Source organism: Anomalospiza imberbis, chromosome 4, assembly GCF_031753505.1.
Source record: "Anomalospiza imberbis isolate Cuckoo-Finch-1a 21T00152 chromosome 4, ASM3175350v1, whole genome shotgun sequence".
Lineage (NCBI taxonomy): Eukaryota > Metazoa > Chordata > Aves > Passeriformes > Viduidae > Anomalospiza > Anomalospiza imberbis.
In genome coordinates, this window is record NC_089684.1 from 47,516,070 (window position 1) to 47,530,095 (window position 14,026).

The window sequence follows — 14,026 nt, forward strand, 5'->3', positions numbered from 1 at the left end:
CAAAGGAGGTCTCGCTTGGTAGCAGCAGTGAAGGGTTTCCCACACACAGGTGAGTGGAGCACCACAGGTGTGCCTTTGGATTTGGTCTCAGCAAACTTTCTGCTGGCTCGCTCTAACTGAAGCTGGAGCAGCATAAGAACAGTGTTGTCACTGAATGTGGAGAGATACACCTGCTTGTCACCTTGTCCCTTCTGAGCTTCTCCTGCATACCTCCTCAGTTACTCAGCTTCAAAATTGTTTCAATGGCTCACAAAACTGCTGAAATTGTCGGGAGTCAAGAACTCCAAATTTGTGCAACAGAAATGAAGGAAAGAATACCACATAAATCTGTAAATTGTAAATCTGAATTGGTGACTGACTTCTGGTGATGCCCAATTTGATTTTTGCAGCACTGTTTCTCAACCTGGATTAAAAACAGCTTGAAAAGTCTATTGAACAGAAGCGGTCAGTGGGTCTATATGGTAGTGTGAAAGGCAAAACATCACATTATTTTACACCTTGCATCTTCTTCAACACAAATGAATCATCACTGACACAGTTACACTTATTTTAAGTGAAAATGTGCATCAGGAAGATTAAATGTGTTTCAGGTTTATGCTTCAAGCAAAATAATCTGGCGTCCAGCACCAACCAAATACTTCTTTTGGAAAGATATGTCCAGCTTTATAGAACATCTCCCTTAGTAGGATACTGTATATTTTGGATTTATTAATTTAATGGAAGAGAAAGGAGGTCTGATCGTCAAAATGAACTACTAATTAATTATGTCAGCAATTTGTATTTTGTCTGAGGATATGGAGTTCCCTGGGAGAAGTTACATGATTACAGTGAACTTGAACTATCAGGAAAATAGTGCATTTTATTCGCAAATAACAACTTGTGGTAATAACATGCTTTTCATATTTGCTGACTTGCTGTATAAAAAGGGTTGTTTGGGTTTTTTCTTGCCTTCTGTATGAAAAGGTGTTTGGGTTTGGGGTTTTTTTGCTGCTTTGCAAAAGCAAAAAAACTGCTTTGCAGTTTTTGGCACTATTAGCCCTAAATGGCACTATTTCCTTTTAGAATAACTGTGACGCTACCGTTCTTCAATTTGCGTATACTAGAATTTGGGTACTGCCTGTATTTGCAGACAAAAGCTCTTAGTATCCAGTTTCTAATGCTACCTTAACATTTATTTGTCAGGGTCAATTTCAGTTTGGCTCTCTAATTCCTCTAACACTGAAAATTAAATATTTTGCAAGTTTTTGCCTGTATGTGTTTTTAGCATGTGACTTTGTACCTTTGGAGGATTTATCTTACACTTTCTACTTGTTACAATGACTATTGAAGTATGGTGTTATATTTTTTTCACAATAAAGTAGTTGAATGGAGGTGCATTGCTGACTCCTAGGATTCATGTAAACAGGACAGAACTAATAAAAAATATAGGACATTTCCAGCTTCTGTTACTCACTACCAGGCCTTTGAATATTATGAGTTGATCAGAAAAGACTGTAAGAATGAGTATGGTTAAATATATATATATATATATATATATATATATATATATATATATATATATATATATATAAAATATGTGGTGTTCTGTGCTTAAACATTGACACTTCACGTGTTCAGTTTTTGCTCTGTAGCCATAACAGGTGGGAACCATCTTCCTCTAATGGCAAAGGGAAAGCTGTAGTGGCTGGTATAGTCGTGTCAGTCCAGTATCTAGAGATTTAAGATCAGCATCATAAAAGCAGATGAAATAAGAAGAGCTGACAACTGAGCAGGGCTTCAGCATTAGAAGAGGAACAGTATCAAGGATACGGAAAGAGCTACAGATAGTTTTTGTAATCTTACATAATTATTGCTTTGCTGGATAATAGATTCCTCAATGGCATTATGAGGACTTCTGAGGACAGGGGCATTATGTTTACTGCCCCCTGACATTATTTCTGCATTTCATGGTAGTACTTCCTTCCATTCTTTCCATTACAAACACTAAATAATGCTTTGGTGTATGGCTTGCTGAAGATACATTAATGTTTCTAATCTAAGAGGTGTCTTCTACATTTCTGTGTAGAGACCTGTCATGCACAGAAGATACTGACAGTAGGCAATTAGCCCTAATGATACTTCTTTATTGGGAGAACATCTCTTAGTTCTGTGGTAACAACAGCAGGAGATATTTTTGTCGAGTGCTTTTACCATGATTCAGGCTGTTTTATAGACTAGTAACTTAGATACTTTTAGTATCTAAAAGGAAAATTGCATGCTTTTCGCACATAAATCTTAATGTAATCTGTCATTTCTCTGCTTTAATATGACAGGCATGTTACTGAAATGACAGCCATGAGATCAGATTCTTTCCACGTCTTGCAGAAAGTAAGCTGTGAATTTTGGTCCAATGAATTTTTAGTCTTTTTGTAGTCAGATGGGACTACACACTCTTTTCCATCGTACTTTTTTCTTCCATGTGTGGTTCCACAAAATAAACTGAGCAGTCTGATCCAGCAGTTCTAGATAAACCTAGATTTTTTTTAAAATACGCAATGAAATTAGCTCAGAATTTATTTTTAGTCTATTTCCTTTATTACAGTCATTACCAAAAGAATGCCACTCAGGTAAGCAGCGGTTAATGTAGTTTCATTAGGGACAAAACTTCTTAGCTGTCAGAAGAAATTATCTCATGTTTTTAGACATCCTCTCTTCTGACTATATTCTTGTTAAATACAAAACCTGTTTGTGTTAAAGCAAATGACTTGTTGCCTTAAAAAACAAATACCAGTATTTTCTAACTGTAGTGCACATAGTATTTAATTCAGAAAAAATATTTCTTAGATTGAGTTTTCTAACAACAGTGGTTGGAAGAGAACTTGCACCAGTCTTCTTCAAGTACTGAGAATATGTTTTAGTCCAGTGCTATAGATTTTTGACTAAATCTGCCCCTCAAGGATTAAGTCGTCTTGTCCTTCCTTTGGAAAGGGAGATAAATATGTATCTACCAGGTAACTCAGTCTTGGAGACTTAGAGAATGAGTCAGAGAAAGTCTTAACTACACAGAGAGTTGAGGGAGACTGGTTTCTTCTCTCAGCCACTAACCTAGAAGCTTGAAGTGAGCCAAGGAATAAGCATTTAGCACCCGTTTCCTCCCACAGGCCCATTTTTATCTGATGATTCCATTATTTATGTCTTTAGTCTATTATTTGTTCCTCTATTCCGTTATTTATTAGAACTGAGGGAACAGAGCACGCTTGCAGTTTATGCAGATACCATTGTCATAATAGAGCACTTCAAGCTGGTGCATGTATTCTTTGTATATTGCAGTATTTGGTGGTAAGAGAAAAAGAAATACTGTCAGGGAATTTACAAACAGTAGGTGTAATGCACTCATGTTTATCTATAGGATGCTTTATTAAATTCTCATTGTTGATATAGGCACCAGCAACACTACCTCTACTTGTAGTTCATATTCATAATTGACAGAAAAAAACTAATATAGATGTTAAAGTGATGGAAAATGGTAAAATTGGAAAAATGAAGTTTATGCTTGCATAGTCACTAATGATGATTTTAACAGGTGTATTTGTTTTTCCTGTAGAAGGGAAAAATACAACATACTGTTTACTTGCCTATAAATATTTACTTTGCTGTTCTACAGAACAAGCAATTCATGGTGCTTAGAGAAGCATGTCTTTAACAATACAGCATTCTTTTCTTGAGCAGTCACTGAGAGTAAATTTGGATACAACAGCCCATTTTAAAATCTGTGCCAGTGAGTTTGGATACAACAGCCCATTTTAAAATCTGTGGCAGTGAGTTGTCAGTACAAAGACTGAGATTTATTGTTTTCAGGAGTAGACAAGAAAAAAAATGTTGGATGTTCTCATTTAGTATTGAACATTTATGTAAAGTAAGTAGTATTTACAATGCTAGTAGACTTTAGAAAACATTTCTCACAGAAACAGAGCATCACCAGAAGCTCACTGTTTTAATTGGCACACATTTAATGTTTCTGCTAGGTTAACTCTTAGATATATATATATGAAGTGGTGATAATTGCTGTCAGTTAAGCACTTGTGCTTGAGATTATTGAGATCTCATGTACCTCCAGAATAATCAATGTCATCCCCTCCTCACAAAAAGAGTCAAAAAGTGATGATGGATACTATTTCTGAATGTTTTTTCAAATATTTGAGAACAAAAATTTTGTTCTTTCTCGCTAAGTTTTTACTCCTAAGACAAACTCTTTGTGGAGTCACAGGTCAGAATTCACTTTGTATTATACTGGGTAGAGTTGGACATTTCTGCTTGGGACTTGGTAAGAAGTGGATCTTGGTTGGGAGTGATTTCTTCAGAAAAATGAGCTGGATCTAAAATTTGTTTGTCTTGAAGAAACTAAGAATCAGGTCCTGAGTTCCTTGATCACTGGGCTGTGTAGTGATGGTCCTGCTACTTGTTGTCTGGCCCAGAAGAAACAGGTTCTTTTTTACAGAATATCATTATTTCAAGGCATGGCATGCTCTGATTCAAGAGGTGTCTGTGTTCATGTGGTTGTGATAGTCTGCTCAGTTGTAGATTTGATTTTTTACCTGCTTCAGGCAAAAGAGGGTACTCAACTCAATTGCCTCATTTCCTGGGGGAACACTGCATCTACTGCATTGTTGTCTGTGCTTTCAGAACTAAATATGGCAGTGTTTTGGGAGATCTGTCTTTATAGCAGAGTTGTGTTATCCCTCTGTTATCTGTGTTCAGAACTCACAAGGGAGCCTAATGCAGGCAGTGCAAACCCAGGTTGTGGAATTCAGGGAAGCCTGCTTTGAGTACAGCAGCTAAAGCTGCTGGATTCCAGCATTACCAGAAGCAAAACGTCAGGCAGACACTGAAGACTTTAAAATGACAAGGTACATAAGTGTGGACTGCAGGAAGTCAAGCAGGTGTTGTCTGAATATCACATGGATTGAAGTTCCTAATATTCACTTAAATCCTTAATTTTATCTGTGACTGAATGTTTTAGATATCACTCGTGGACAAGGGCAGTAATTAAGCTGAGATATCCTGAAGTCTTGGTTTGAAACATTTACTACTTCTGAATAAGCTGCTGATTAAGAAAAAACAACTCTGACAACCAATTAACTCTCTGCAATATTATTTATATTTCTTTTGTTGTGGGAAATGAGGATCAGATTACAGACCTTGTCATCTCACTGAGATTGTTTCAACAGACACTCTTTATTCTCATCCTGAGCTGGCTGTTTCAGATTTTCAGATAAATCCAACATCTTTAAGTTTACCATCCTGCTTGCTAGATAAGTCTAGTAGTAGGACTGTGTTGAGACTGAATCACTGGAATAGGAGGAAGACTATCAAGTGAGATATTACTAGCAGCTCACACCATACCAGTACCATATGCAATTTTAGTGTTAATGTCTTTACTTTGAACAGTGGAAGTAGGAAAAGAAGTCAAATGGGACAGACACTGCCCTGGATGAGTCTCGAAGTGGTCAGATGACGCAATGCTTAGCAGTGTCAGAAAAGACACATATAACTTCACAAATGCTGTTTTCTTGGCTTCTGCTATCTGTCGAGGGTCTGCAGTGTCTAGTAACCAGGGGTTTCAGGAATAGTTGATAATTCTATTATCAGCAAGGAAAATTTCCTTTCAAACAGTCATTGTGCCATGCTGGAACAAGAGACATTTTAGAATGATGGAAAATGATTCTGCAAATCCTACTTATGCCTAAAGTCTTCTCATTCAAGGCAGTAAATGGGAGTGAGGTTGTGGGGTGGTACCAATCCAGTCTCTTTGCAGCAATTTCTTAAGAAATAGTTCAACTGTGACTTGTGCCAGTCAGTCTAATGACCTGCTCTTTACAGAAAGGCACGTTCAGCAGAGCCAGCCAAAAGGATAACCCACAGAGACTGGCATTTGCGAGACTAATATTATTTATGTTGTAGACTTCAGTCTCTTGAGGTTCTTTGGGGAGAGGCCGTCAGGGTAATGGATGCCTTTACTCTTGTGTCCTGACACAACCAACTTTGGTGTGATTGATCTTCCTGACAAAGAGGATAAACTATTAGTCATCCTTTGGGAAGACACTGTCTGGAATGAATAAACCTATCATCCAGTTGCACATTATCACAGGGAAGATTTTACTTTTTGGTCAATTTCAAATAAAGGTGCTTTGACTTTGTAACAGTTTCAATCTTGCTATTAAATATTAATTTGGAATTTTGTTTTTGTTTCTGTTTAAAAACAATGATATTTCTCCAGTATATGTGATCATAGTATTAATTTGCAGGGGTTTGAATTTTTGTTCTTTGTGCAGCTCAGTTGAATTCAGAAAATTGTTTTTTCTCTATTCTTTTGGATTCCACTCATAGAACAGAAAATGTGATTTGCAAACTCTAGGGAATACTGTGTTAAGTTGTAATTATATAAAGTACTTAAAAAAATCAGACATGATTACTGTGCATAATAAGTCTTCTATTGTCACTTAAAGGTTATAATAGTATGTTGATTCTTTAATAAAAGAAACAAGAACATGGAGCTCTTGAATAATTAGTAATGGATTAATTTTAATTATAAAATAATCTGCATTTAGTCTTATTCCTTAAATTTATTATATATTTTACATTTTTTTTCAAATGCCTATCCAGCATCCAGTTAACCAGAAATGTTTAGAAATTTCAATGAAGCTATAAGTCTGTGGATATTGAGTAGAGTTTAATAAAGGATATGGATTGCGCTAGACTGTCAACCAGAAAGAAAAATTTACATACAACTTGTCTTTAAGAATCTATTAGCCATATACAGCATATATTTAAATCATATATCTATGTAATAGGGAAGGAGGACTGCTATTGAAAACACAGGAATTACTGATGGTCCCCAGCATGATAAAACTGCATTTTTGTTTTTCAGGTCTTAGGAACAGATGAGGATGACATGGGGGATGGTTGCTCTCAGAAACTGGCTTCTGCCAAGTTCCTTCGACTCTTGCTCCTGATACTGATTCCATGCATCTGTGCCCTTATCCTTTTGCTGGTGATCCTGCTTACCTTTGTAGGTGAGTGCTTCTTTAATTAAGGAGACACTTTTTAAATTAAAGAGACTAAAACTGAGACCACATTCTCAAGTGCTGATATAACTGTAGACATTAGACATACATCTTAGCACACCTGCCTAAAAAAACGAATCTACCTCGTGATTGTTTGTTGCAGAGAAGTAAATCTGCTATTTAGATTTGTATCCTTAAAACGTATTTAAAGTATCGGTGAGGAAACCTTTTCTGCTTTTCTCAAGGTAGATTTTTAAGGAACACATTATCTTGAACATGTAGATAGTTTTCAGCAGCCATTTTACAAGTACAAAAGATACATTTGTTATAATTTTAGGTCACTATCAGTGGAATGGAATATATATCTGTTTATGTCACACATTCATATGCAAACCCGATTCTTATTTTCAGGTGAAATTTAATTTATAAATAGCCCCACATTTTTCTGAATAGTGTACAAAATATTAACTATTTAACTAAGGAAAATTATGTTAATTCTTTTACATACAAGATACGTATCAACGCAGAACTCCAAATATGTTTTGTGGAAACTGGTTCAAGGTATTCATAGATTTATAATGGCTTAGTCTGTTTGGTAATTTTGTGTGTATGTTTTTCATAATTAAAAACTGCTAATTTATTAGCATAAATTTTTTAAAAAGTCTTCCCTTTGTCACGTTTAGAAAAGCTGACATACCATTGTATTGCTTCAAGTACAAAATGAAAAGGACAATAAAACTAGGTTAAAGCATTGGTTTTTCCGGGAAAAAAAGTTAAAAAAATTTGCTTTCAGTCGTAAGTGGTTTTGGGGTTTTTTCATTTTTCTTTTTGTTAGTGAGAGCATATTCTAATTGAGCTTCCTTAGGTACTTCAGAAGCACATCTGAAATAAGTGGGGTAATGTATCCAGTATCCAGATATATAGATATAAATCCATTTTCCTGTTTTAAACACTCCAATTTCAATACCCATCAAACAGTCAAACAAAGCCTAGGAAGAAACTAAAGATGATGTCTCAAAAGCACTGTCAAAATCAGGACAATTTAAATCTGTTTTCTCAATTCAGTCTGTAAAGGATATGCAACACGACGTTGTAGGCCTGTTCTTTTCATTTAGTTTAAGTTAAGGAAGTAAGAAAACCCCCAAAGCTAGTGAATGTTATGATTGACAGGTAAGTCTTGGGTTATATCTTTGAACTAAGAACAGTCTGAAATGGATTAAGAGCAAGTAAGTCTTGCAATTAGGAAATGTGAAGCCATTAAATTTGCTTTCCTTATGTTTAACATTCCATTTGTATCTTTCATATCCTGTGCCCTTGATTTTCATTCTTTGGTGAGAAAGCAGATAAAAAGGCAGGTGTATTTACATCAGCTCTACTCAGTCTCTTCCTCAGGCATATATTGACTTGTGATTAAAATGTATGAAATCCTCTGGGAGATGCGGCCTTTTCTGATCCTACTTACGTAGCAAAAATCGTGACTATCTCTTCTTAAGTCATCGTCATTACTGTAGGGTAAGGAATAAGGCTCGGTGTTATAACCCAAGTCTAAAACTGGCAAAGGTCCCTTCAGACGCAGCTTTTGAATTAACATTTTATAATTTACTATTCTTCTCAGCAGCTTTCATTTTCTATGCATTGATAGCCTAGAAGCAAATATATTTGATGGCCAGAATTAGATGAACTAATGCTGTGGACATTTAAAGTGTGTGTAATAGAATATAGTCTATTGTATAGTTAGTTATACTAACTAACGATACACTATATTGAAAATAGTACTTCATGTTCATGTCAGGTCAATAATAACTGAACTCTGGTATTGGTATGAGGTCTTACCATGTAAGAAATAAGTTGGTCATATTGAGGGGCTAATAGAAATTATTTGATAGGAGGGAGGGTGGAGGAAAGGAAAGGAAAGGGAGAAAGAAAGAGAGAACGAAAAAGAAAGAAAGAATTGCTGCAGCTTAACTGACATGCAATAGTTTGGTGTTCTGTGAGACCTTCATAGTATCAGTAATGTGCCCATTTCTCCAGAGTGCAGAGTCATGGGTACAGATCGTGCAGGAGAAATCTCAGTTCATATGTGCTGGCCAGCTGCACTAGTGAACCAGTGCTTTATTTCCTTTTGCAACTGCCTCATCCATTACCCATACTTTGTTAGGCTGCCTTGCTCTGTTTCGTTAGGTTTTAAACAGACTTGGTCTCTTTGAGCTTTCCTGCTCTGAAGAGCTAGAAATTTTCCACAGTTTACACTGCCAGAATCTCATTTTAATAGCTTGAACAGTGTGACTATTTCTTTAAGCTCTTAACTGTCCATTTTTAAGTAGACTCTCATTTTTTTTAAGACTTGTCCATATTTAAACAAAACATTAATTCCCCAGAGTGAACAGCAACTGGAAATGATAATTAAAACTGCTAGAAAGTGTTGCTTTGAAATGAATGTGTCTGGTCCCAGTAGGTCTATTTTGTACCGAGCACAATGAAGGCCAGCATACTGTATGTGTCTGTCAACTGGACGTGCCCAGCTGTGGCTGGAGACACAAATCGAAAATGGTTACATCTGTTTGTCAACTAATTAACTATTTGGCTTATGATTTACCATCTACAGCTCTGTATGAACTCAAGTCTGAAGAATAGTTGGATATAGTGTGCCTGTATACATGAATAAAATGCATGTTCTGTATGTGCTGCATGTCTGTTTGCAAACATTGATAGAGACTAATTAATTTCACTGAAGAGATTAAGAACTGATTGGTTTAAAGCATCACTCTGTTTTCTTAGGTATTTTGAAATTTAAATATAGATGCCATAAAAACATATCCAGTAAGCTTAATTTAAGATTTAAGATACGCAATAGTGTTTTTAGAGGAAGAGTGGGGGCAAGGATAAAAATTAAAGCAAGTGGGAGCCCAGCACAAAGAGAGAATTCTGCAGCCTAGAATAAAGTGCCTAAATTCTCTATGGTGCATTGGTAATAGGAAAGGATAGGAGGAGAATGTAGGAGAAGAAAGAGGTGACTCAGGAAGGTGCCCTAAAACTCTTTACAAACTGAGTAGAAACAGAGCTGTCATCCAGAGCTAGCAAGTGGGGAATGCCAGAGGCCTATGCCTGCCTCCCTCGAGGGCGTATGTACCTGAGCTAGGCTGATGTTATTTTGGAGGGAAAAAATGTTAAAAAGAATTTTAATACTGCTCATTGTCAGTGGAGTTGATATAATTAGGAAGTCCTTTTGCGTCAAAGAGGTTTGTTGTGTGGTCCCCCTGTTAAGAGGAGTTATTATCACTAGGAAACTGTAAAAATAGAATAAAAAATGCTGTTGTTGGAAAGATGGGTTGAAGAAGCAAACAAGCATTTGGGGATATCAGTCAAAGAAGTAAATGACCTCATGGCAGTGATAGACATAGTTATTATTATTTGTTGTTCCAGAAAAAGAATGAAATAAGTCTGAGTGAGAAGAGGATAGAATCCAGTGGGTAGCCTCAATATTTTGTTTTCACAGTATTTATTTGACCACTGTATTAAACCAATAAGGGGGGTTTTCAAACATTTTTCAAGAGCTTACCTGTCTTGTTATGTATTGCCTCGTATTCTGCTGAGTGATATATAAATAGCTAATAATTTTAACTTTAATTTTAAGTTAGTATTAATAGCTCTTTGGGACCAACATTTTACAGCCTTTTTCTATTTTTATGCTGAATGGAAGAGAAGAGATGAGTCTAGGGAGGAGGAGAGAGAATGTGAAAAAAAACCTTAAACTGTTCTTGAATTATGAAAAAATACTCTGCACTTTCCCAGAGGAGTTTAAAAAGCTTATTTTAACTTTCTGAAAACTGAAAAAAAAGCCTAGTAAAGTTTGAAACTTGAAACAAAGTAAGCTTCTGAATTCTAGAGATTCTGTGCTTTGTTTGAACACAAATATCTGGCATCCAAATAAAGATACATTTTAGTGAGCACAGTTTCTGAGCACAACCACTCACTCTTCCTTAGATGTTAGCAAATCATATTAATACTAGTCCCTTTTTGTGAAAATGCACTTACCGTTTGGTTTGACCAGAGGACTCAAACAAAAAAAAATGCTGCTTAAATCATTTGCAGGTGGGAGATTTTTGGTTGCTTCTGTAAAATACACACAGTACATTCCTCCAAACCTCAATGCTACATGAACATCTGCTGGTGGAAAACCAGAAACCCTAACATTTATTTATATATTTATATATATATAGATATATATAAGTTCCCCTGGGTTTGTCTAGTAGAAGTTAGACAAAGATTTACTCACAGTTAGTGACACTGGAGCCAAAACAATCCAGCCTGGATAAATGAGGATATGGTAAATCTCAAATGGTAACTGTTTAATTGAAATTCACTATATTTCAGAAATTACACCAGTTTTTCTTGCTGTTTGCATTTGCAATAGTTAAAGGTCACTCATTAAAAAAGAAAATGCTGATATTGCCCCTATTCCAATTCTCTTTTCTCCCTTAACTATAAAGCTTTCCAACCCAAAGTCACTTCAGTTAGATTCTTCTGGCATTTTTGGTTACTTGTAGCTGTGATTAATTAACATTTCTGCCTGCCCAGTCCTTGAATTTCAGACCAGTTAACTGATTTTTTTTAGCAGCAGAGTGCACAGAGAAGTGAGAAGAGGAATTCAATAATGGGAATGGGCTCAGGATACCCTCTTGGGCTCTGTGTGGTGCCTGGAGCTGGCAGAGGGGTTGGTTTGTCTAGGGACAGAGCCTGGGGTAGTGGGGGATGAGCAATGCCTAACTGAGAGGTGATGGTGCAACCAGCCATTTTGGTAAATGCAATAACCAAAATGAAAATTAAGTCTGGGAGAGATGGTGGTGAGTGTTTTGTGGATTTTGGAGTCATAGAATCATAGAAAGATCATCTGATTCCAACCCCCCTGCCATTTGGGGTTCATCTGTACCAAACAGGTAATGAAGGGTCAAATGAATACTAAGAAAAGTTACTAAAATTATAAATTGTTGCCAAGGTACTTGGTACGTTTGGGAGACTTTATGTTTTGATGATTCCTTTTAATTTTTTTAATAATCAAGTCTAGATGAACTGTGTCTATTATGATTGTTAAGCTCTTTTACCCGCCAGTGGCACAAATGACTTTTGCTATTTACCAAAACTTTCTTATATTGTAATACAGAGTGGTACATCTCTTCTAGCATTAAATATGACTCTAATGCATTTGGTTAAAGAATTTGAGATAATATTTGTCATTTCTATTGTAGATAAATAAGTTATATGTTCTACACATGTTTAAGATGTCTTCTTTATTATTTGGATTATTAGGTTAAAGATCAGTTATCTTACTATGTAGTTTAAATTCCTGATGCTTGTGGTATACATCTACTTACTGTTTTGATTTGTGAATTATAATTATTTGCAACTATTGAATACATACAACTAAGAAAAGTCTGTTTTTGTCTATAATATAATAAATGATCAAAAAATAAGCCAGCAAGTGACTAAAATTTTAGACAATGATTGTATATTTAAAATTCAGTATCAGAGAAGAATGACAACTCAGGGGCCCATATTTAGCAGTGGTAGTTAAATGACATAATCTTATATAGAGAAAATAGTACCTCTTTCTATTTTACAAATTAGTGAATATGGAATATGTTAAAAATGTATTGATTGCCTTAAAGCTTCAGAATTGGATTTCTGAAGATGGTGGTACTATGAAAACAAGAGATGATGCAATTTAAAAGGATAAAAAAATAGCATTGTCTGTCTTACTAACGTAATGATAGAATGAATGCATGTTGAAGCTCCTTGAAATTGCATTCTGTAGTTTTAAACATGTAAGTATTCGGTGACTTACTATAAATATGATTAAAATATTTTAAGCTCATGGAAGCATTTGTTTCTCTATTATCCTACAACAACCATGTTTTATGTGCTCCTGTTACTTTGTCGCTAGACAGAATTCTTAAATTTGTCTTTAATTTTAATTTTATATTAAAGTATTTTATTTATATAATTTTATTTAGTATTAACTTTCCAAAACAAATTGGTAACACTCTTCCAGGTGATGGTAATTTTTATGTTTTTTTCCTTTATTGCAGGAGTTTTAGAAAAAACATGCTTTTATTCAAATGGAAGTGAGGGCCTCACAGTTAATGGTGACTTTGAAACATCTCCTGATCTTTTGCCAGATGTGGTTGAAAATAGTTCTGAGACTGATCCCACAGTCGATCTCAGCACACAGCCCTCTTCTTGGACCACCACGCCTTTATCCCATATTGACCAAATGAACAAGAACTCAAATATATTTAGAGAGCCTTTCCAGGAAAATTCCTTTGGTCCCCCAACTCAAGCCACAGTGCTCAGTCATCAGCCTGCCTCTGAAGCTGCTTTGGCAGAGGGCTCTGAAGACAACACACGGCTGTTTGCCACTACAGAGCAGATGATGTTGTGGTCTACAGATGCTTCTTTTAACAACACAGAGAGGATGACCACTCTGCCAATATTAAGTCCTACCCGTCCATCTGTGTCACAAAAAATGGATCAGAAAAATAGTAAGTTTATATTTTATTTGGCTCCATAGTTCTGACCAAAAACTATAGAGCATACTATTGACATGCTCCACTATGTGTTTCTGTGAGGTCTAAGGAATTTGTGTCCCTTTAGATAATTTATTTTGTTGTGTACATTCCATGTTGCAATCAGCTGGGTTCTTATCAGAATATTTGTTCAGCCTCTTAAGGAAGATGCAGTAAATTCTCTCAGTATGAAAACTTAAAATACATTCTTCAGTTGGTGATAATCAGGCCTGCCAAGGCTAGAAATGAGTTACTGGACTTACTAATTCTGTAGATTGTATATTCTGTGTTTCTTTAAAACTATGTAAGTGGCAAGTCCATTTCTGATCTTGGCATGTAATTGCAGTTAGAACTTTTTTTGTCTTAAAGGATAAATTCTCTAATTTGATACAGTTTTTCTGTGTAGCAATGAAGTTCAGT

The 14,026-nt window shown here is 35.6% G+C and overlaps 1 protein-coding gene across 5 annotated transcripts in view; it reads left to right on the top strand.

The window, feature by feature from the left end:
- Window positions 1-14,026, top strand: part of CORIN (corin, serine peptidase) — a 120,703-nt gene that overhangs the window by 11,104 nt on the left and 95,573 nt on the right. For 3 of the 5 annotated variants that reach the window (XM_068188404.1, XM_068188405.1, XM_068188406.1), the window contains exons 2-3: window positions 6,908-7,052; window positions 13,130-13,582. In XM_068188404.1, the coding sequence (XP_068044505.1) occupies window positions 6,908-7,052; window positions 13,130-13,582 (598 nt within the window). Of the gene's footprint in view, window positions 1-4,708; window positions 4,920-6,907; window positions 7,053-13,129; window positions 13,583-14,026 lie in introns of those variants that run through there. The other 2 variants (XM_068188407.1, XM_068188408.1) reach the window with 2 other exon arrangements.